This window comes from Rhodnius prolixus, unplaced genomic scaffold, assembly GCF_049639745.1.
Source record: "Rhodnius prolixus isolate KJV_2025 unplaced genomic scaffold, Rpr scaffold_5, whole genome shotgun sequence".
NCBI classification, from domain to species: Eukaryota; Metazoa; Arthropoda; class Insecta; order Hemiptera; family Reduviidae; genus Rhodnius; species Rhodnius prolixus.
In genome coordinates this window covers 5,850,233-5,871,209 of record NW_027411624.1, presented here as the reverse complement: position 1 = coordinate 5,871,209, position 20,977 = coordinate 5,850,233, and the positions used below count along the sequence as shown (strand labels likewise).

Below are 20,977 nucleotides of genomic sequence, written 5' to 3'. Positions count from 1 at the left end.
TGGACTGTTCACGAAATAACACAGTTTATTTTATTTTCCAGAAACTGCCATGGGATTTCCACTGAACAGTCAGGACAACGAAGGAAAGGAATATGTTCATGCTATAAAAAGGTGAAAAATTTTCCACCATTGCAATTTATTCTAACGGACCAAAGATCCCTGCTAGAAATATTTATTAGTGATTGTTTTTTTTTCTTTTCTTTATTCTAGGATCTCATCTTTAGTGGTTACAAAGATTTTGAAAATTTGGTTAAGAAGAAATTTCATTTTTTATTTAACTAAATCTGGAAAAGAATTCCATAAACGTTTGACCTTTTTACACAATTTCACAGAAAAGGTATGTATCATTCATTATATAGGTATATGCGCATTTTTATTTCTTGAAGCGGTACATAATTTTCTATTCAGCGACCCACACAATAAATGTACAATATGACTGCTAAACCGTTTGGAATTTTAATTAATCTCTACAAAATTTAGGTAACAAGCAACAGCAGTCTTAAGATAAGATAAGGACTACGCCACTGCCGACCCCTTTGGATCTATTGTGGCTCCCCTCACTCTAAAAGCTCGCCCTCCAGACCGTTTAATCAGACTCTTAATACTGGAGAACCATTCCTGGGTAACGATCACAGGCCCCTTGGTATTTCCTCCCCGAGAAGTAATATCCTTAGCCAAGACAAGCCCCTCACACTGACACAACACGTGCCGTTAACAGGAATCTTACAACTTCAGAGATTCTTTCTGTGCGCGCCGACCCTAGTTGTTCTTCAATAAACTTTCGTGCCCTTATGATTTTAAAACGGATTGATTTTATAAATAATATTCTTATATTTAAACAATTTAATGGATCAAAAAAAAAAAAAGTTCGACACAAAAAATGTTTTTAACTGTAAAGATTTTGAAGGATTTATTCATTTATTTATTTCTAACAGATTATCAGAGAAAGAAAAATCACTTACTTGGCTGAACAAGCGAAGCAAAAAAATAACCAAAATTACGACGATGAAGAAATTTACTTACGTGAGTAATGTTGGTTAGAATTAACTACAATTGTAAGAAATTTGGAATTCAAAAATTTTAACAACATATACTTTTTCATTTTAGCTAAAAAACGAAGAGCATTTTTGGACAGTATGATCGAATTGGACTTAAAAGATCCTAACTTATTCACTGATAAAGATATTAGAGAAGAAGTTGATACATTTATGTTCGAAGTAAGCAAAAAATTCCATACATAATACATGAAATATTTAAATAGGTTTTGAATAGTAACAATGTCCCAACTAGTGTTTCGAAAAAAATTGCAAACTCGTACTTTTGAATTATATCATTGAAGTAGTTTTTAGAGAAAATATCGAAAAAAGTGAAAAAGAAACCGTTCAGTGAAAATACAGAAAAATCAGCGAAATTACAGCCAAGCTTTTTCCCCCTCTAGTGGGATCCAATCAAAGATGACAGTTTCAGCTTCAAGAGATTTTTCGTTCTTGAGATTCTTTGTTCTCATTTTCTAAAAACCATCTTTTCGGACTTGGAAAACCTCAAAATAGATATTTCTGGTAAAAAGTAAAAAATATAGCACGATAGCAATAATTTCCTTATTAATAGTAGTAGAAAAAATGTATAGAATTTTCTCAACCCAAAGAAATGCCTGGGTACAAGATTTTCCTTACATATATTTCATTTTATTCTTTCCACTAAACAGGGTCACGATACTACATCAGCAGCACTGGTTTTTGCCCTGTATCAACTTGGAAGCAACCCAGACATTCAAGTGATTAGTTTTGTTTGAATCATTTGTTTTATAAGGAACTTTACAATTCAACTGTTTTATAAATTATTTAATTTAATTTTTTATTAGGAAAAAGTTTTTAACGAAGTATTTGAACTATTTGGTGACAGTGAACGAAATGCCACACTGAAAGATCTCCAAGAAATGCACTATTTAGAAAAAGTTATCAAAGAGACTTTAAGAATGTATCCCAGTGTACCGTATATGTCTAGGGTATTGTCTCAAGACTTGAAACTTAGTAAGTTATAACTAATAAATCATACATATATTTAGCAAATGTATTTATTTTTCAAAACGAGCACTTATTTTCCTTCTAATTTTTGTTTTTTACTTTAAGGTGGGGATGTTATCGTGCCGACAGGAGTAAATGTTGTTATTGTCCCATATTTGGTGCATAGAAATCCTAGATTCTTTAAAAATCCAGAAGTATTTGATCCGGACCGGTTTTCCCAAGAAAATTGTAAAAACAGGCATCCATTCTCTTATATACCATTTAGCGCTGGCCCAAGGAATTGTATAGGTTAACATTTATTTATTTGTTTATTTTATTAATGTTTTTTTTTTCTTAAGGCGCGTCAATATCCGAAGTCTTTAGCGTCCGGAGGTTTTTTTTTTTAGTGCACTGCCGGTTTCTGGACCGTGTTCTCTCGTTCATCACCACAGTGAGCTGTATGAAGGTTCTAAGAAGAGGAAATCTAAGGGCCGCCAGCAACTGGATTCGAACCCGGGATCTCCTTGTTAATATTTACAGAAACAAAATATTGATTTAACTTTTAATATTTTGCATCCAAAGACAAGGAATTCATTTCAGTTAAAAAAGAGTTAAAAATAATTACACTCATTCGGTTTTCCCCTAATCGAATGGCCGTCATGTAAGACTGCATCGCAGCTATCCATCCTTCCAGTATCCATGCCGGGGATCCAGTTCCTCCTCAATTACCGCTTTTCATAACAGAGCTGGCCGACCTCTGCTTCTTGTTCGGAGGAGACCACTTCCTGAACTGCACCAGCTACATATTCGTCACCATACTGCATAAATGCTCGAACAACCTAAAACAAATCTAATGTGAACATTCACTCGAATACTTTTCCTCCAGTGATATTCGTTTTAACTTAAATTTAACTCGTTTAGGTGTACCTTTTATCGTTTAATCAACAACCCACATATTTCAACTTTTTAAACCGTAAGTTTTTCGTAAAGGGGGTTAACTTAATATTGAATAAAATGTATTGCTAATCATAAACTTTAAGCTGCATATTAATGAACCATCAATAGACCTCAAGAAAAGCTATTCAATAACTATTCAATCCTGTCATTTAATGAAAATATTTTGATTTTGATTGGCCACCATAATGGAATACTGATGATGTGTTCAGGAGTTCTCTAATATTTTTTGTGCTCTTACCATCCCTTTACTTTATAGAACACCTCTAGATTGAAACGGAGGCTCCCCGAATCGTTGCGGGGGCGATTTCGTCCAAACTAGGTAACTAAGATCCAGACTGTGTTTGGAAGCTTCCCATTTTTAACACTTTTCCTCTAAATATTATACAATCCTTTTATGGAAATTTAAAAAAAATGAAACTATATTATTTGTCCATTAATAATTATATTAACTGATAATCTAAAACTTGAATTTACAGGTCAAAAATTCGCCATGATGGAACTGAAGGTAGTCATTTCAACAATTGTCAGATTTTCCAAAATAGAAACAGTCACCAAACCTGAAGAACTAGCTTTAGCACCCTTACTGATACTTAGATCGGTTACACCAATCAAAATAAAAGTTACCCCGAGAAATTATTAAAAAATAGTTCAAAACAGAATTTCCAAATCCATATGAAACCTATAATTAATTTATTGTGATACTATTAGGTTTTCATTTATAAGAACAATTTGTAAAAAAAATATTTTAATTTTAGGGACAAATTATATTAGTAAGAGAGGTTATGATCGTGGTCTTGTAATTTGAAGTTCACCACTTTATGACCTCACATTTAAGTGTTCAATTTTAATTTTAATTTTTTGAAAAAATATTATATTTGTAAAGTTATGTGATTACGCGAACGTTCACGGCGCCTGATTTTGAGATAACTGTCCATCAGATTATCTAAAAAATTGAGTTTTAAAGAATATGTTATTATGGTTACATCCAAAAAATAAAATCGATGTTAAATATAATTAGAAAAAAAAAAGAAAAGAATCAATTAGTTTGCTCCTTTTCTTATTTAAATGCGATCTATCTTTGTATTCAATATTCATTAGATTTGACATTGAATGCCAACACTGTAATTTAACTGTTGGTAAATCTATAAATCTATAATTTATTTTACTAATACAAACATGCAAATATAGTTTGTATTTACCCTTTTTTTTGTTTTATTGTTTGTATTTTAATACCTTTTGTTTTATTGTTTGTATTTCAAAACCTTTTGAATAATTCTGGAAAGCTAATTTCAGAATTAGATCATCATCTGCGTTGATTTGTTGCTCGAGCTACATTTACTTGAACAGTGATTCCCTCATTTGAAGCGATTCTACTTTCAAGAAATTATAGAAACAACCTGCAACAGATTGAAAGAATCAAAGATCTCGTCTTTTAAAAGCCATAGAGATTTTATTGTATCAAGGCAAAGCATTTTTCTCTTTGCAAGGCCCAGCGATCTATTTATTAGTAAAGACATTTTTTTTTAGTGATTTATAATTTCATAAAGTTCTCAGGACGGTGCAAAGATCTATCGTATTGCAATCTAGAGAGAACAATACTAGCTAATAGTATATGAGAGACTGTACTCTTCTTGCTGAAGTCTGCACATGAAATAATGGTTAATAATCTAAGTATTACAGGAATGTACTCATTATACAAATGGTCTACTGCACACCTAGTGAAATGCCAACATTCGTGTAATATTAACTGAAAATTAAATATGTTTGTAAAATTGAAATTTTTGAGAAAATCTGTCGAACATCAGCGTCAATTTTCCTGAACAGATTTTTTTTCCCAAAGATTAGCGATTATTTTTAAAATAGTGAAAAACAATGATTTTACTTTTAACTCTGGGTACACAACATGTTCATATAGATCTATTTTACTCTAATTTAAAATATTTGTACGTAAACTCCATTTCAAGAATTTTCAAGAGGTGAAGTTCCTAAGCTCTCCTAAGTTCAATGTAATATTATTATAAGGTTTTTAACCATGTTTAATATTTAAATGAAAGATCTATACTCTCAAAATGAAATTCCGCAAATGGGGAAAAAAAGATCCTCAGAGGAGGTTATTACAAAATGCTTTTTTATGAGTTTCAAAACAGACGCCAAAGGTTTTCTCCCGAAACTCGACCACAACGGATGCTTGATTGATACTTTCACTAAGGTGAATTGATTGATGATTTTAGTGAAGTACTGGGAAATGAGTCACGCATCCTTCTCAACAGCATCTTGTAAATTATATTGAGCATCACATGTCTTTGATTTTATCCAACGTAGCATGCATGTTTATGGTATTCCTGAACGGTTTCGGTCTTTCATGCACCATCAAAGGAATTTTAATCATTTTGGTGTAGAGATTTTGACTTAATTTACGTTACTGCCTCAAACTACACGTAGTTATTGGAGTCAACTATCTTTTTAGATAAAATTCGCATAACAAGATAATGGAAATGAGTGTTCACATTTTGTAATTATAGGCTGAAAAAGTAGGTAATTTATTACACCTCAGAGTGATTAACAAATAAATTCTTATGTAAACAGTATAAAGAGTAAAAAAAAAAATAAAACCAGATATATTTTTATACTGGTAATCTTGTAGTTGTTGTTATTCTCTAACATACTTGAAAATTATCAGTAGAAAGATTAGCCCAGTAGGAAAACAACTCCTAAACGAGTGCTTTTACAATTTGACACAAACATTTTTACATTTGTAAACGAACTTCTTCTAGTGTATCAATATGATTCCAATTGCGGTAGTTTTTCTACTAGGTCTATTGTTTGTTGTAACATTGTTCGTACCTTTTGATCATGTGAACCTAAAATGGAGGACCATCAGAGCCATGTCAAAATTATCTGGACCATTTAGTATTCCATTTTTTGGTTTGGGACTTCTTATGGCGGTAATACGTGATAGCGGTATTTAAATTTGTTTTATAATATATATAAATTTGAATTGTTATAATTTATTTATGGCCTGTAATTTCACTGCCCACAGACCACTAGGACACTGGAAACATCTGCAGGTCTTAGATATTTTAGCCCCTTAAATTAATTAAGGAGTGTTTATATAAATACATATATTTCTATTATTTAACATATATTATATTTTATTATATACATATAATACAAACCATTCTTACTGGGTAAGAGACTAATTGCGTTCATGTCCAATTTAAGAAATCAAGTTTTCATCAGAAGTATTTCTTTTGAGGTTTCTTGAAAACAAAAAAAAAGAGAAGAGGTTTTAGAAAATAGTTTAGATGTGAACGAAATATTTCCAAAATGAGAAAATAAAATGAATACTCAATAAATCGATAGAACTTAACGATCAGTTTCTTAACCAGAGTACCATTTTACCGAATGGATTTTAACCTTTTTTTTTTTTAGAATCACATCAGTTCTTGTTTTGTACAGATTTTGGTTTTAGTCACTTAAATTTTTTCCAGAGACGCTAGCGTCAAAAGCCATTCCTGAAGGTAGGTTCGCACAGTGCCCATAGTATACCTAGGAAGAGTTTTAAGGATGTCCTATTTACAACCTGAGATCAGCAACTTCATTTCTTTGATGCTACTATGTACCAGCCCATATTCAAACTAATCCTGAGCCAATCACTGACTTTCCTGACTAGGAAAAAGCATACTATGACGGGAAAAATGTAATGTAACCATAGTGATTTCCAAATTTTAAATTTCAAATTAAATTTTCATTGCAGAAATGGTATCAGTGCTCACTTATTACTACAAGAAATATCCAAGAATTTTAGCAACCTATATTGTTGGCATGCCACTCATCCTTTTACATCAACCTGACGATCTAGAGGTAAGTATATTGATTAATTTGAATTTCCCCAAAAAGTTTAACTCATTTTAATTCGCATCCAGTAATTGTATAATCATCAGGGATGATTAGAATTCAAAAAGAAACTTTTACAGAGAAATTATTATTATTTAATTTTTCAAAATAATTATTTAAAAATAAACGAAGTCAAACAACTAAAAGGAAAGTGATAAAAGGGAATAAAATGAAATACAAAATATCGTAATGTTTAAACAAACAATAACCTCTGCTAAAAAGGAAGAGAAAACCTTAAAGAAAATAGCATGTCCCATTTTTACCTTCTTTTTCTAGGAAAATATCCCACACTATGATATAAGTGAAAAGTCCTTATTTCTACAACTAGTAGGCGAAATGCCTGAATTAGTAACGGAAGTACCTAACATCAATAACAAGGATTAAGCTTATCGCACCTTTTTATAGAAATTTTGACCCTAGTGTTTTTTGAGCCACTGTAGAGTCAAAGATAGTAAAGGCCTTGAATTTTATTTAATGGTTAATATGAGAAAAATTCATGTTAAAGTCGGTTTGCTAGTCGTCAGCTGACACCCTAATTCGATAGTTGGCCCGCCTGAGAAAATACTTTACTTTTAAAACCTATTATCTGATGAAAACTCTATTTCAATAATTTGACAATACTTCCGCTTACGAAAGAAATAGAATATAATAAACAAAATGACAAAATACGATTACTGATTTTAAAAAATTTAAGAGATATTTAAAAAAAAAAAATTAATTTCGTATCTATTCACGAAATAGATATTGCTAGGAAGTGCGACTCACATCAAGAAAGGATTCGAATACGAAATTCTTAAATCATGGCTAAACGAAGGACTACTACTTAGCACGGGTAACTGTATACTTTTTATTTCTTTATAATCAAGATTTAGGATCACAATTTAGGGACTATCAATAAAGTCAGGTGCATTTTCAAGGTGAAAAATGGCGACATCGGAGGAAACTGCTCACTCCTGCATTTCATTTTCGTATTTTAGAGGACAATTTACAAAGTTTAAATAAACATGCAAGATACCTGTTGCGTAATATTTTGGAACAAGACGGTAAACCGTTTGCAGCCGACCAATTGGTCACACTGTGCACACTTGACGTTATCTGTGGTAAGTGATTTTCTTATTTTATATATTCATTTTTATTCTTGTTTTATTTTAAACTTAATTTTAAAAAAACCAGACGCCTTTGAATCAGCATTTTCAGTGCCCGATAAATATTGTAGATTTTTGAATTGGAATTTTAATCGTATATTATATATCATGTTTTGGGTAAAAAGTAAAAAAGAGGAAAATTTTAACAAACCGGAGACTGACTCACGAACTGATTGTAGATTGACTTTGTCGAGTTAGAATGAGCACGACTACCTCAATAGGTTCCCTTTCTAGACCTCAATAGAGTAGTTAAAAAGCTACTCTATAGGCCTAAAAAAGAGGAGGTGAGTTTTTCTAACGTTGGCAACAGAATGTTTCTCTTCCATGCATAAATTTATCACTTTTTAATTCAAACACTTTTAAGTGGAAAGCCAATTTAAAAATGTTCTAAAGCGGCGGATTGTAGTAAACAATTCTTCTTATTAAAACCAAATTGATTGTTGGAGATTCTCAGGATGCCAGCTTCTCTTAAAGTACCATTCTATTAAAGTGTACATAATATTAAATAAAACCAGCATTTAATAAAGATGGAAGAAATTCTTACGTTAGAATTTAGTAATCAAGAGTTTTAAGTATCACACCAATTGTTTCTTGGTTCTAGAAACCGCCATGGGAATTTCTCTGAATACGCAGGATAATCAAGCCTTAGAATATGTAGATGCCGTGAAAAGGTTATTGCATTTGTATATTTTCTAAAAAAAAAAATAAATTAAAAAAAATAATAATAATTGAAAAAATTATTAATTTTACAGATTACCTAGTCTAGTTGTGGACAGGATACGTAAATTTTGGAAAAGAAAGAACTGGTTATATTATTTAACGATATCCGGAAGGAAATTTCATAAATCTTTAACAACTTTACACAACTTTACAGAAAAGGTATATTTTGTTTTGCTTTAGGAAAACAAATTTGTTTTATGAGCTGTGGTAAAAATAGTCAATGGTTCTTCTGCAGATGAGCTAGAAAGTGCTGCGGGTCTATTTCGTGTCTAGTTTTTGTAAAGATATAAGCAGATTTTATATCAAGAATGAATTCATAGAGCCGGAACCTGAAACGTATGTGCTTGAACGAACTAACTCGAATTAACTGGGCATCTTCTTCTTAGAAAGGAGAAGTGGAGTACAGGGTTACCAGATAAAGAGACACCTCTAAGGGCGGAGCTTAACGGTCGAATTAAACTAAGCATATCACCTTATGCCTGTCGAATTTGTCTAAAACAATGTTCACCTTGGTCTCAAAAGTTTAAGAAAAGAAAATTCTTCTACTTCTCATAATATTCATGATTAGATTTAAGTAGTGTGTGTTCAAAAAAATTAATTAACAGATTGTAAGCATGAGTGTGTGATTTTTAATGAGCTGGAATTATTGAGTTCTAAACGAGCACCAACAGAACGCAAGAATTATGTTACCTCCTCACAAGTTAAGCTCAGTGGTTAAAGTTCAGGAATTTTGCGAGCACATTGCGCACATTCTCCAAGAAAGTAAAACGGTAAAACCTTAAGGGCCGCATTTCTTTGCAGGTATACTGCGTAGAAGACATAGACATTCAAAGCTTTTTAAATCTGGCAAATCTGCTTTCAGCATTGCTTTTATCATTTAGATTCTGGGTAAAGAAAGGCGAAGTTTTTAGCAGTAAATATTGATAAAGTATCTCCAAGAGAAATGGATCTGTCAGAAATTTGATTTCAGAGGCCCTAAATCCATCCGTACAGGTCATAATCTAATTTTTGCTCATGGCCAAATTAGCGTGGTAATTAAAAGCCACATTTGGTTAAATCACACTAAATTTAGACTTTTTTTTTAGTAATAAGTAGGGCTCAATAAAAACCACAGTATCAGTTATTTCTACTAGATTTCTGCTAAGATCTTCTGACTCCCAACAATATATTGCCCAATTCATGATTTTTCTTGTTCCTTGTAGATAATTCAAGAAAGAAAACTCAGTTACAGTACTGAGATACCCAGAAACAACCAAAACACAGAAAGTGAGGAATTATTGCTGCGTAAGTTGCCACAATCTAATTTCTTAGCACGACTGCCTATGATACTTCTACGGTTTATTGCTTGAAATCTAATTTGTTCTAAACTCAAGATCAAAGAATTTTGTATCGTTCGGTACAAGCAAAAACCTTAACAGATTCAACAAAAATGAGTAACGAATTCTAATGCTGCGAATCCCACAAATATTGCTCGTCCTATCAGGATTGCTACATAGACTTTATACAAATTTTTACCCCAATATTTAAATCATTTTTATTTTATTTTCAGCTAAAAAGCGAAAAGCATTTTTAGATAGTCTATTAGAACTTGATCTGAAATATCCAAATTTATTCAGCGATCTAGACATAAGGGAAGAAGTGGATACCTTCATGTTTGAGGTAAGTAGTTAGTTCGTCTGTAAATTACATCTATAATGAGGTAAATTCAAAATTGAACCTAACCACTGGCCACAATGTTTAGGGACACGATACTACCTCAGTGACCCTTACTTTTGCTCTATATCTTCTCGGACTTCATCCTGAGATTCAGGTAACTATTTAATGAATACTGTACTAACGATGTTTATAAATCAACCAACACTAATAATAAAATAATTATTAGGAGAAAACGTTTGAAGAGCAGTATAATATTTTTGGTGATAGCGACAGAGCTGCCACACGTCCAGATTTAAACGAAATGCACTATCTTGAGATGGTTATCAAGGAAACGTTAAGGCTATACCCCAGCGTACCGTATATCTCAAGATCAATCGCTGAAGACTTGATATTGCGTAAGCAAAACATGCTCAGTATTCATTCGAACATCTATACAATCAATATGATAATCTATTGGTAATTACAATGTCCAGCTGGGAACGTAGTTCTTCCTGCCGGAGTGAATGTTGTTGTACTTCCGTACTTCCTTCATCGAGATGCTCGCTACTTCCCCGATCCAGAGGTTTTCAATCCAGAGAGATTTACAATAGAAAACTGCAAGACCAGGCATCCATATTCTTACATACCGTTCAGTGCTGGACCTAGAAATTGTATAGGTTAATAAATCTTACTGTTTTTGATTACATTTATATGTATTAATAAAATATATATATTAATTATGGATATATTAAAAGTAAGAGTATTACTACAGCAGGCTACTCTGTAACGATGTTGCGATAAAGTATCTACACAAAAAAAAATTATCGAAATTTTGGCAAAACATACACAGACTTAATAACACTTTCGATTTCAGCCATATAAACTGCTAACAAAAAAGTAACACGAATAATTTTTGATCATTTTATAAGTGAATCCTTTTATTTTTACAGGCCAGAAGTTTGCCATGATGGAATTGAAGGTTGTTCTTTCGACAATCATTAGGTTTGTAAAAATTGAACCAGTCACTAAACCGGAAGATATAAAAGTATTTCCCTTTGTAATACTTAGAAGTAAAGATTCTGTATTAATTAAATGTGAGGCAAGGAGAATGGTCAAATGATCAATGAGTCTATTTGATTCAATTATACGATGAATAAGTCTTTTTTATTGTTCATTAATTAAGTAATTAATTTTCTACTGATTAAAAAAATATATTTTAATTAAATGGCTATAATTTTTATTAATTTTCTGTATAGTTGTGGTTTCTAAAGAAAAATTAAATAAATAATTAATACCGTTCTAATGGGCAACAGTAAATTTCCTTATGATATTCAACCTACCTAATTCTGATAAAGTCACAGAAATATTGGATGGAAACCCCAAACTAGACGTAGACTACAAAAAATTTCGGGAAAACCAAAATTATTTCAACCAGTCATAGCGACCGGTCATGGAAAATCATCTCTATGATGGTTGCCGCATATTTACATTGTATGTACATTGTATTAAAAGGGTCGGTGTGATAACAGAATGTCTCATTCGGAAGAACACGAAAAACAACACTCAACAGTTTGTCTAAAGGAAGGTCTAACAATAAATGATGATTTTTGGTTGGAGTGGGAGAAACTTGCTACAATGTTCCTCTTTGTAGAGAATATAATAGAATACGAGTATTTATTTCATGTCCGAAGCGTAAATTTCCATTTCTAAAAATGAAAATGCATAAATAATTAAAAAAAATATTCACTATTGCTGCACTCATCAAAATAAAAACAGATTAGCCAAAACATAATTCAAAATAATGTAAAAAGACTCAGGGGAAAAAAAGGACAAATTAAAAGAACATTATTTTACAGTTTTCCCGTGTTAAAGTTGCGGTTTAATTTTACATTAGGTGATAGATAACCGATTTACTACACAATCGTGTATTTTAATCATTTTATTGAGGTCAATTCAACTAATAAATCTAGAATTTCCCACCACTATCATTTTAGTTTTTGAGATAGTAATTTTTCAAGAATTTAAAAAGCCTTTCTACTACGTATTTATTTTTTTCTAAGTTATGAATACTATTATTTATTAAAGCATGCGCACAATGATGACGAAAGCTGAAGATCATTTTCATAAAAAGCTTGCCCATACCAATTGCAAGTAAAAAGCTAATTATTTGGCCCAAACATCATACGCTGCTAGCTCTCAAACTCTTGAGGCTAGCGTTAACGTTACTTTACCAGTTATTAATTCTTATTAATCAGAAATAATCCTCCATCCTTAATTATTATAAATTTAAGGAAAGAATAAAATTTAAATAGACGAAAGAGAAAAAACTACCTGAAGAAGATGAAGGCAATTCTTTTATCAATCCTCAATATCATAAACCTCTCTTGCGTTGTTGTCCATGTCTAAGGAGAAATTCCTATAACAGAAATAAAATGTCGTTTAATTAGTATTTTGATAAGCCTGTATGTAGCCAGTTCATATTATACATGATTTAATAGTTATCATTAAAACAAAATAATCTTTAATATTATCAGTAAACAAGGTTACCGAAATAAAATGTCCTCTTTATCCAGTATTTTTAGTAAACTCTATCCCGCAGTACACTTCTGAACGCATTCAGGCTTGATTTTTAGCAAAATATGATATCAGTTTTGTTAGTTTTACTTGTTCTGCTGTTATGTCTATTGTTAGTTGCGGTTTCATTAATTCCTTTTGACCATGTGGACGTCAGATGGAGGACAATCAAAGCTATGACTAAATTACCTGGGCCATTTGGAATACCAATTATTGGACTGGGAGTATTCATTGCAATATTACGTGATAGCGGTAATAATTAAAATGGAAAAAAAAAACAAATGTTGACAATGAAACTGTTATGATCATTTATTTTATCCATGGTAGCACGCAAGTTATTGTATACCTGACCGATTTCCGATTTGAATTCACCATCACGGTTAGAATAATCAGTTTGATGAAGAGATTTCAACTTCACTTACGTTACTGTCGCGCACTACCCTTGCAATTTCGAAATTGATATTTATATAAACATCTAAATAATATATAGATATTATTATTTTTTCGAAACTGGTTTTAATTATTTTCTTTAAACTTATTATAACACTATACAGGTAGATGACCTTTAATCCTGGAAACATTTAAGTGCAGTTCATTAATCTCACTTCTAAAACGCCGTTTAAGTTATTATGCGGTCCTAGTGCCAGTAAAATTTTTACATGAAAAATATTGTCACAACTCCACTTGGAAAATTATACATCTGTTGGCTGTGAGAGTGTACATAACTGGGTTTTATTCCAAGAGCCCTAAGGGCTTCGTTGGGACTTGGAAAAACCTTGTTTTAACCCTTTTAACTAGGTTTGAAATTTATCTTCAGGAATACAGAATTGGTGGGCTTCTAGGGGAGCGTTGAAGTTACTTATTTTCAATAGTAGCATTCTATTATACAGAAAATTTATAGTATTGAAGTCAACTATATTTTATTCTCCCTTCAAACTATCTTTTAGTGAAATTCTAAGTGTCAAGAAAATATAATTAAGTTAATTGCGATAAAAGAAATTCGAATGAGGTTTCACACCAAATGTTTTGCATAATGGTGGTTGACTAATTGCCGAGTAATAACCCTTTACCAAATTGAACTCGAACTGGAGATTCCGCAATCACAGTCTACCATACCACCCTCGAGTTGACTCGGCTCTTTTGCATCAATATTACCATTAAGATTTTTGGAAAAATAGTTGATGAAATAAAATCTTTAGTTTCTAGGTAGCTATCACTAATGTAGCAGCATAATTTTTTTATTAAATACAAAAAAATCCATTTCAGAGTTGGTGAAAGTGCTTACATACTACTACACGCAATATCCTCGTATATGCTCAACATATGTAGTCGGCATTCCAGTGGTACTTTTGCACCATCCCGAGGATTTGGAGGTAATAACTTGAATCTAAAATTAAGAATTTAATTAAGAGTTTTTCCTTAGCCAATTAAAGATTTTAAAAATTCATCAACTTTGTTTCCAGCATTTTAATAGAAAAAAAAAACTCACGGCAAGAATAATTAAGATAAAGGTACCAAATGTTCCCATAGGAAATGTCACGAGAAAGATTTGAGTATATGGGCGGGACTAACTACACAGCAAACCACCTAAGTAAACCTGCAACTTCTAATGTAACTCCATTAGTTGTTAAACGTCTGTGCAAGTGTATGTACAGTAAATAATTTTCATTCATATTATCTCATTTTTTTTTTGGTTGAAGATTTGCTTCACACTGTGAATGCGCTACTTCCAAAAAGGGGAATCCTTCATCAGACATCTATATTTGATCAACCAGATCTGAAAGAAGTCTTTATCAGTGGGTTTATCTGTCATATTATGTATTATTATTTCAATTTAACGCGCGTTAACATTTAAAGATCATTCGATACGACTAATAATAATTTCTTAGTTCATGTGGATTTCGGCCGTGTAATGGACATGCTTTTATAGACGATGATCCTACAGAAATCCTAAGCACATGCTTCTCCTTCTCTCCCGATTTGAATGCGGGCATCAGCATACTCAAAGGCCACAGCTTCAGAATTGCTTTAATTAATGTTATTGACACAAACATAATATGAAATATAATGGTTATTATTATCAACCCAGGAAGCGATAAATCATTAAATTTAATAAAGAATTTAATGAAATTCTAATTATACTGAAAGTAGATACCAAGTAATTAATATTTTTTAACAGCTGATAACCCTTCGACAAAGATTGGTCAAGGTTTACTTTTTAAATAATGAATAACATTGCTTCAGAGTTCATATTCTATGAAAAAATAAAAATAAATAAATGCTAATAATAATTAGTGATGCCAACTATACCAAGTGTCATAGTGGGTATTGAGTGGGACTGAGTTTCAGAGTCTTAGAGTTTCAAAGACTTAGATTTAAAAAAAAATTGAACTGCACAGACAAAGTTATGGTTTTATTAGTGCATTATTAATTTCCATGTCATCAGGTACTTTTGGGAAATGTGAATCACATCAAGAAAGGATTTGAATATGATCCTCTCAAATCATGGCTAAACGAAGGTTTACTAATTAGTTCAGGTATACTTGGCGTTGCTTTTTTATTGTTTAATTTCTCTTTCTTTACACAAGAAAGAAATCAGTTTAAAACACTTAACAAATAAATAATCAAGATTTAAAATATAATTTGATAAATTGCATTTTCAAGGTGAAAAATGGAGACAACGGAGGAAATTGCTCACACCTGCATTTCATTTTCGTATTTTAGAGGACAATTTACAAAGTTTAAATAAACATGCAAGATATCTGTTGCGTAATATTATGAATCAAAACAGTAAACCGTTTGCGGCCGATCAATTAGTTACTCTCTGCACACTTGATATTATCTGCGGTAAGTGCAAGATCCTGATTTACTGTAACAATTGACGTTCGATACTGCAACTTGGCGAAGAGTTTTTAAGCCCTACTACTAGCAGTAGTAGTAAAAACGTTTATTAAACAGGAATCTAATGGAAATCATAATTCAATACTAAAAATACATCTAGAATAAAAATTACTAATTAATTTAATTTATATTATTTAATTATAAATTAGAAAAGAAGAAAGGCTATTAATCGATATTGTGGTTTATAACGATATTCTTGTTAAGACCTAATTACCTCGAACAAAACAATCTCCTTAATCCACTCCAATCTGGCTTTCGACCTTCTTATTCCACTCATTCTGCACTCTTGAAAATTACCCATGACTTGCAGACGGCTATTGACGACCAAAAACTTACCATCCTTATACTCCTAGACTTCTCCAAAGCCTTTGATACCGTTGACCATCATATCCTGCTATCTAAACTACAATCCCTCTCTTTTTCCAATAGCACCCTCCGTTGGTTCCAATCCTTCCTGTCTACTCGTTCCCAATTCGTTGTCACTCCCGATAGTAATCCTTCTTCACTTCTTCCTTTGTCACGCGGTGTACCTCAAGGTTCTTCCCTATCTCCCACCCTCTTCTCAATTTACATCAATGACCTTCCTCTTTCCATCTCTCATTCCCAGTATCATCTCTATGCTGATGATTTTCAGATTTACATATCCTTTTCCCCGTCGGATTTGTTTGAAGCTGTATTTAAACTTCAAGAAGACCTCAATAACATCTCAGCATGGGCCACGAACAATAAGCTTACCCTGAATGTAGAAAAGACCAAAGCTATTGTTATTGGCTCCAACCCACTCCTTAAATCATTGGCTCCTCTTCCTAATCTTTTCCTTTACAATACCCCAATAAAATATTGTTCCTCTGTGAAAAACCTTGGTATCACTTTCGATCAAAACCTATCCTGGAAAAACCATGTTTCCCAAATCTCTCGTCGTTCCATCCATATCCTTAAGCAGTTTAATAGTTCCCGTCACCTTTTTCCAATTAAGACCCGGCAACTCCTAGTTTCCTCTCTTATATTCCCCCATTTCGACTATGGTTGTTTAGTTTATGGCGGTCTATCTGGTGATATTGAAGCTAAGCTTAAGCGCCTCATGAACTGCTTCATAAGATTTATTTTCAGCATTTCCAGAGACTCTCGCATTTCGCACTGCTCGATGAGTTGAAGTGGCTTTTTCCTGTCTATCGCCGCCAATATTTTTTGGCTTCTTTCCTTTTTCAAGTCATCCAGTCTCAAAGGCCTTCCTATATTTTTCAACTCCTTAAGTTTAAATCCTCCATCCATTCCCGTAACACTAGATCTCGCTCATCTGATCTTTATATTCCCTCTCACCGTACCTCATCCTTTGACAAGTCCTTCCTCATACGTGCTACCTCTCTATGGAACTCCTTGCCTTCATCTGTCCGCCATGCTCCTACCCTATCTATCTTTAAATCCCGTCTATTCAGTTATCTCCTTTCTATCCAGCTTCCTCCGAAATTCTAATTGTTTTAATTTATTTCCTTAATTTCTGCTGTTTTATTATTTTATTTTTACTTTCATTTTCACTTATTATATTTTCACTTTTGTAAATATTTATTTATTTATTTAATTTCTCTATAATCACAGGCCAAACTGTTAAGGCCTCTATTTGTACCTGTATTTATTCTTAGGGGACAATTGTCCCAGAATAATAAATTTCTTTTCTATTTCTATTTCTAAGTTTGAAGCTACATTTTTTTTGTTTTTGTTTTCCAGAGACCGCAATGGGAATTTCACTAAATTCGCAAGATAATCAAGCCTTGGATTATGTAGACGCAGTGAGAAGGTTTATGAATGAATAAACTTTGATTTGATTTCAATTGAATTTCTTTCAATTTTCATTCTTTTTAAGTTTCAAATTTTCACAGATTGCCTGAATATGTGGTAGATAAAACTCGCAAATTTTGGAAGAGAAAAGATTGGTTATTTAGTTTACTTCCTTCTGGTAGAAAATTTAATAAATCTTTAACAATATTGCATAACTTTTCAGAAAAGGTATTTCTTATTATTACTAAATAATAAAGTCATGAGACATGGCAGATTCTCATTTGTAGAAATTGGATGAATTCATAGATTGGATTTTCATAGATAATACAAGAAAGAAAACGAAGTTACAGCATACAGATGACTAGCAAGAATCCAAACAGAGAAAATGAAGAAGTATTATTGCGTAAGTTTTACTGTAGAATTCAGGTTTTCTAATCAAATTGCATTAACATTCTATTTAATAAAATTCGCTTCTGCATGTATTGAGATCAAGATTTTAGAAACAGTTATAAATTGATTATTAAAACAAAGATTAAGAAAAGAACTGCCACATTACCTTTGTCTAACTAGTACATTAAAGAGAAAATACAGTTTTTAATAAATTTTAATTAAAAAAAAAAACCTAATAATTTGTACTTTCAGCAAAAAAACGACAAGCATTTTTAGACAGTCTATTGGAACTTGATCTGAAATATCCAAATTTATTCACCGATTTGGATATAAGAGAAGAAGTGGATACCTTCATGTTTGAGGTAAGTTATTAGCTTGCTTATAACTATATATTTCACAAATACAGCTATATAATGGTTATATAACGTCCAGGGGCACGATACTACCTCAGTCGCCCTCACTTTTGCACTATACATGCTTGGATGTCATCCGGGTATCCAGGTAAATACCTTTATTATTTGATTTTATTAATGGTAAACTAGTAGAAAATAAAATATGGCTAATAATTTTAGGAGAAAACATTTGATGAGCAGTACAAAATTTTTGGTGATAGCGACCGAGCTGCCACACGTTCAGATTTAAATGAAATGCACTACCTAGAGATGGTTATCAAAGAAACGTTAAGGTTATATCCCAGTGTTCCTTATATCTCAAGATCAATCACTGAAGACTTGATATTGCGTAAGTTATAACTGTTTTCCTTTTATTATCTCTTACTAATAAGTAAAATAATGTATAGCGATGGTATAGAATTCCTATTTTGTGCTTTCAAAAGGAAATATTTGTTTTGATGCCTTCCTAAGTACCTAACTAGACCACAATATAGAAAGGACGAAATTGAACCTAGAACTACAATACATCTTAGCTTCACGTGCCTCGCCTCTAACCACCTCGGCTAGCGTGGCGCTCTGTCATACTGTAACTTAACTTACAGATTGTTCCTCGTCCCTCAAATCTTTTGCAAAAATCCGCACTGATTAACCACCGCCAAACTTCACTTTGAATAAACATCACAGAAAGTAAGACTACCTGTACAATCGTTTATGGACATAGATATTGAAATAGTATAGATCTGCACAAAACTAACTCATAATCTACAAGGGTCAGTGGGAAGATTACCAGTTCTAAGTAATCTAAAATATCAGCTGATAACCTTTAAGCTGTTCATAAAGTTCAGCCTTCTTTAAGGTGTATGAAGTGTTTGGGTGAGCCTGAATGCAAGAATATCAGGTTTCTACGAAATACGACCTCGTACCTACATACGTTCTCGTACTTCGCTATCTTCAGTGACAGGTAGCAGTTTTTGTACATTTTCAATGTGATTTAATTACGATTTAACAGTTTTTGCCATTACAATGGCTATAGTTTTCGAGTCCAGTTGTTTTGGCTCGTACAAAATGGAAATCGTTCTCCCTAAACGTTTAGAAAAAAATTAAGTAACCCTTTTCTTAATCTATTCTGAAGCCACGTCTAGTTTTAAATAAAGTTAGTTGGAAGCAATGATATCCAAAAGATGCCATGTCCAAAATATTTGTAAAATAATAGGATTAAAGATACTAAACTATAATAATTTCCAGCTGGAAACGTAGTCCTTCCTGCCGGAGCGAATGTTCTTGTACTTCCGTACTTCCTTCATCGAGATGTTCGCTACTTCCCCGATCCAGAGGTTTTCAATCCAGAGAGATTTACAATAGAAAACTGCAAGACCAGGCATCCATATTCTTACATACCGTTCAGTGCTGGACCTAGAAATTGCATAGGTTAATAAATCTTACTATTTCTAATTATATTTATATGTATTAATATTATGTATAAAATATATATTTTAATTATGGATATATATGAAGTAAAAGTATAACAATAGTTCTTTCTATTTCGGGCTATTCTGTAACTATGGTGCGATAAAGAATTTATACACGTACAACAACAAAATCTCGCAATTTCGGCAAAACATTCACCTCTTCATTCATTTTAGATTTCAGCTACCATTAACAGCAAACAAGAAAGTAACACGAATAATTTTTGATTATTTTGTAAGTGCAGTTATTAAGCTTCTTATCAATAGTACTGATAAACCAAATCGTCAATACTTTGACAGACAATTTAAGACAGTAAATAAATTGGAGAAAAATATTGTCAATACAGATTGTCCTTGATAAATATACTTATAAATAATATTTTGCTACTTTCAGGACAGAAATTTGCTATGATGGAACTAAAGGTTGTTCTTTCGACAATTATTAGGTTTGTAAAAATAGAATCAGTCACCAAACCGGAAGATATAAAAGTATTTCCTTTTGTAATACTTAGAAATAATAAGGCTGTGTTGATTAAATGTGAACTAAGAAGAAGAAATCAAGAAATGTGATCAATTAATTTTTTGTTAGTAAATATAAACCATATGAATTTCAAATAAATAGCTTTTTATTTTTCTAAACTGCCTCTATCCTTGCACCTCTCCGATCTTTGTTTTTGTTCTTCAAATGGTTTATTTAACCTCAGTTGTCATCAAACTCTCAGCGGTAATATATTTAAATATCAGTGATACGGTTAAAAAAGTATTGCTGTTGGCCGAATTAACTTAAATTAAATTCATTCTATTCACAACACACAGTGAAAGAGAATTTTAGAAAATAATGCGTTTGTGAATGTAAACTAAAAAAATATACTCACGAACACTGTATTTAAATCATACCATGAAAAATAAAAACACTAATTATATACCCTTAATATTGTTATAAGAAAGGTAACAGTTTAATAGACAAAAGCTAGAACTACCTTAAGGTGATGGACAGTATATAAGACAATTCTTCTTTCAATCTTCAATATCATAATCCTCTCTTGCATAGCTCTTTGTTTGTTAGGAGGAAATCCTACAAAATAATAAAAGTAAAGTTTAAATAAAATTTAATTTGTATT

The 20,977-nt window shown here is 31.9% G+C and overlaps 2 protein-coding genes and 1 long non-coding RNA gene across 5 annotated transcripts in view; 2 read left to right on the top strand and 1 right to left on the bottom strand.

The window, feature by feature from the left end:
* LOC141458016 (cytochrome P450 4c3-like) overlaps positions 1-4,163 on the top strand; it is a 31,289-nt gene extending 27,126 nt beyond the window's left edge. The window contains exons 5-12 of the mRNA XM_074135505.1: positions 42-111; positions 211-337; positions 936-1,023; positions 1,108-1,217; positions 1,706-1,774; positions 1,862-2,030; positions 2,130-2,312; positions 3,437-4,163. Of these exons, the coding sequence (XP_073991606.1) occupies positions 42-111; positions 211-337; positions 936-1,023; positions 1,108-1,217; positions 1,706-1,774; positions 1,862-2,030; positions 2,130-2,312; positions 3,437-3,600 (980 nt within the window). The 3' untranslated portion in view covers positions 3,601-4,163. The remainder of the gene's footprint in view (positions 1-41; positions 112-210; positions 338-935; positions 1,024-1,107; positions 1,218-1,705; positions 1,775-1,861; positions 2,031-2,129; positions 2,313-3,436) is intronic.
* Positions 2,635-19,759, bottom strand: LOC141458020 (uncharacterized). 3 transcript variants are annotated; one of them, XR_012460705.1, is made up of 7 exons: positions 19,621-19,759; positions 12,689-12,773; positions 10,843-11,019; positions 8,547-8,694; positions 6,137-6,220; positions 4,194-4,357; positions 2,635-2,842 (listed from the first exon to the last, which is right to left on the bottom strand). It is a non-coding gene; the product is annotated as an uncharacterized lncRNA (long non-coding RNA). The 3 variants fall into 3 exon arrangements; XR_012460704.1 differs by lacking the exon at positions 8,547-8,694; XR_012460706.1 differs by lacking the exons at positions 8,547-8,694; positions 19,621-19,759 and adding an exon at positions 12,905-13,175.
* Positions 5,631-20,471, top strand: LOC141458013 (cytochrome P450 4C1-like). Its single transcript, XM_074135493.1, has 22 exons — positions 5,631-5,921; positions 6,718-6,824; positions 7,599-7,689; positions 7,775-7,957; positions 8,604-8,673; positions 8,755-8,881; positions 9,925-10,006; positions 10,272-10,381; positions 10,464-10,532; positions 10,605-10,773; positions 10,852-11,034; positions 11,308-11,359; positions 14,198-14,304; positions 15,596-15,778; positions 17,558-17,627; positions 17,710-17,836; positions 17,930-18,011; positions 18,251-18,360; positions 18,431-18,499; positions 18,571-18,739; positions 19,636-19,818; positions 20,251-20,471. The coding sequence occupies exons 1-22, from the start codon at positions 5,744-5,746 to the stop codon at positions 20,424-20,426; spliced, it is 2,697 nt and encodes an 898-aa protein (XP_073991594.1). The 5' UTR covers positions 5,631-5,743; the 3' UTR covers positions 20,427-20,471.
* Positions 20,472-20,977: the final 506 nt, after the last annotated feature.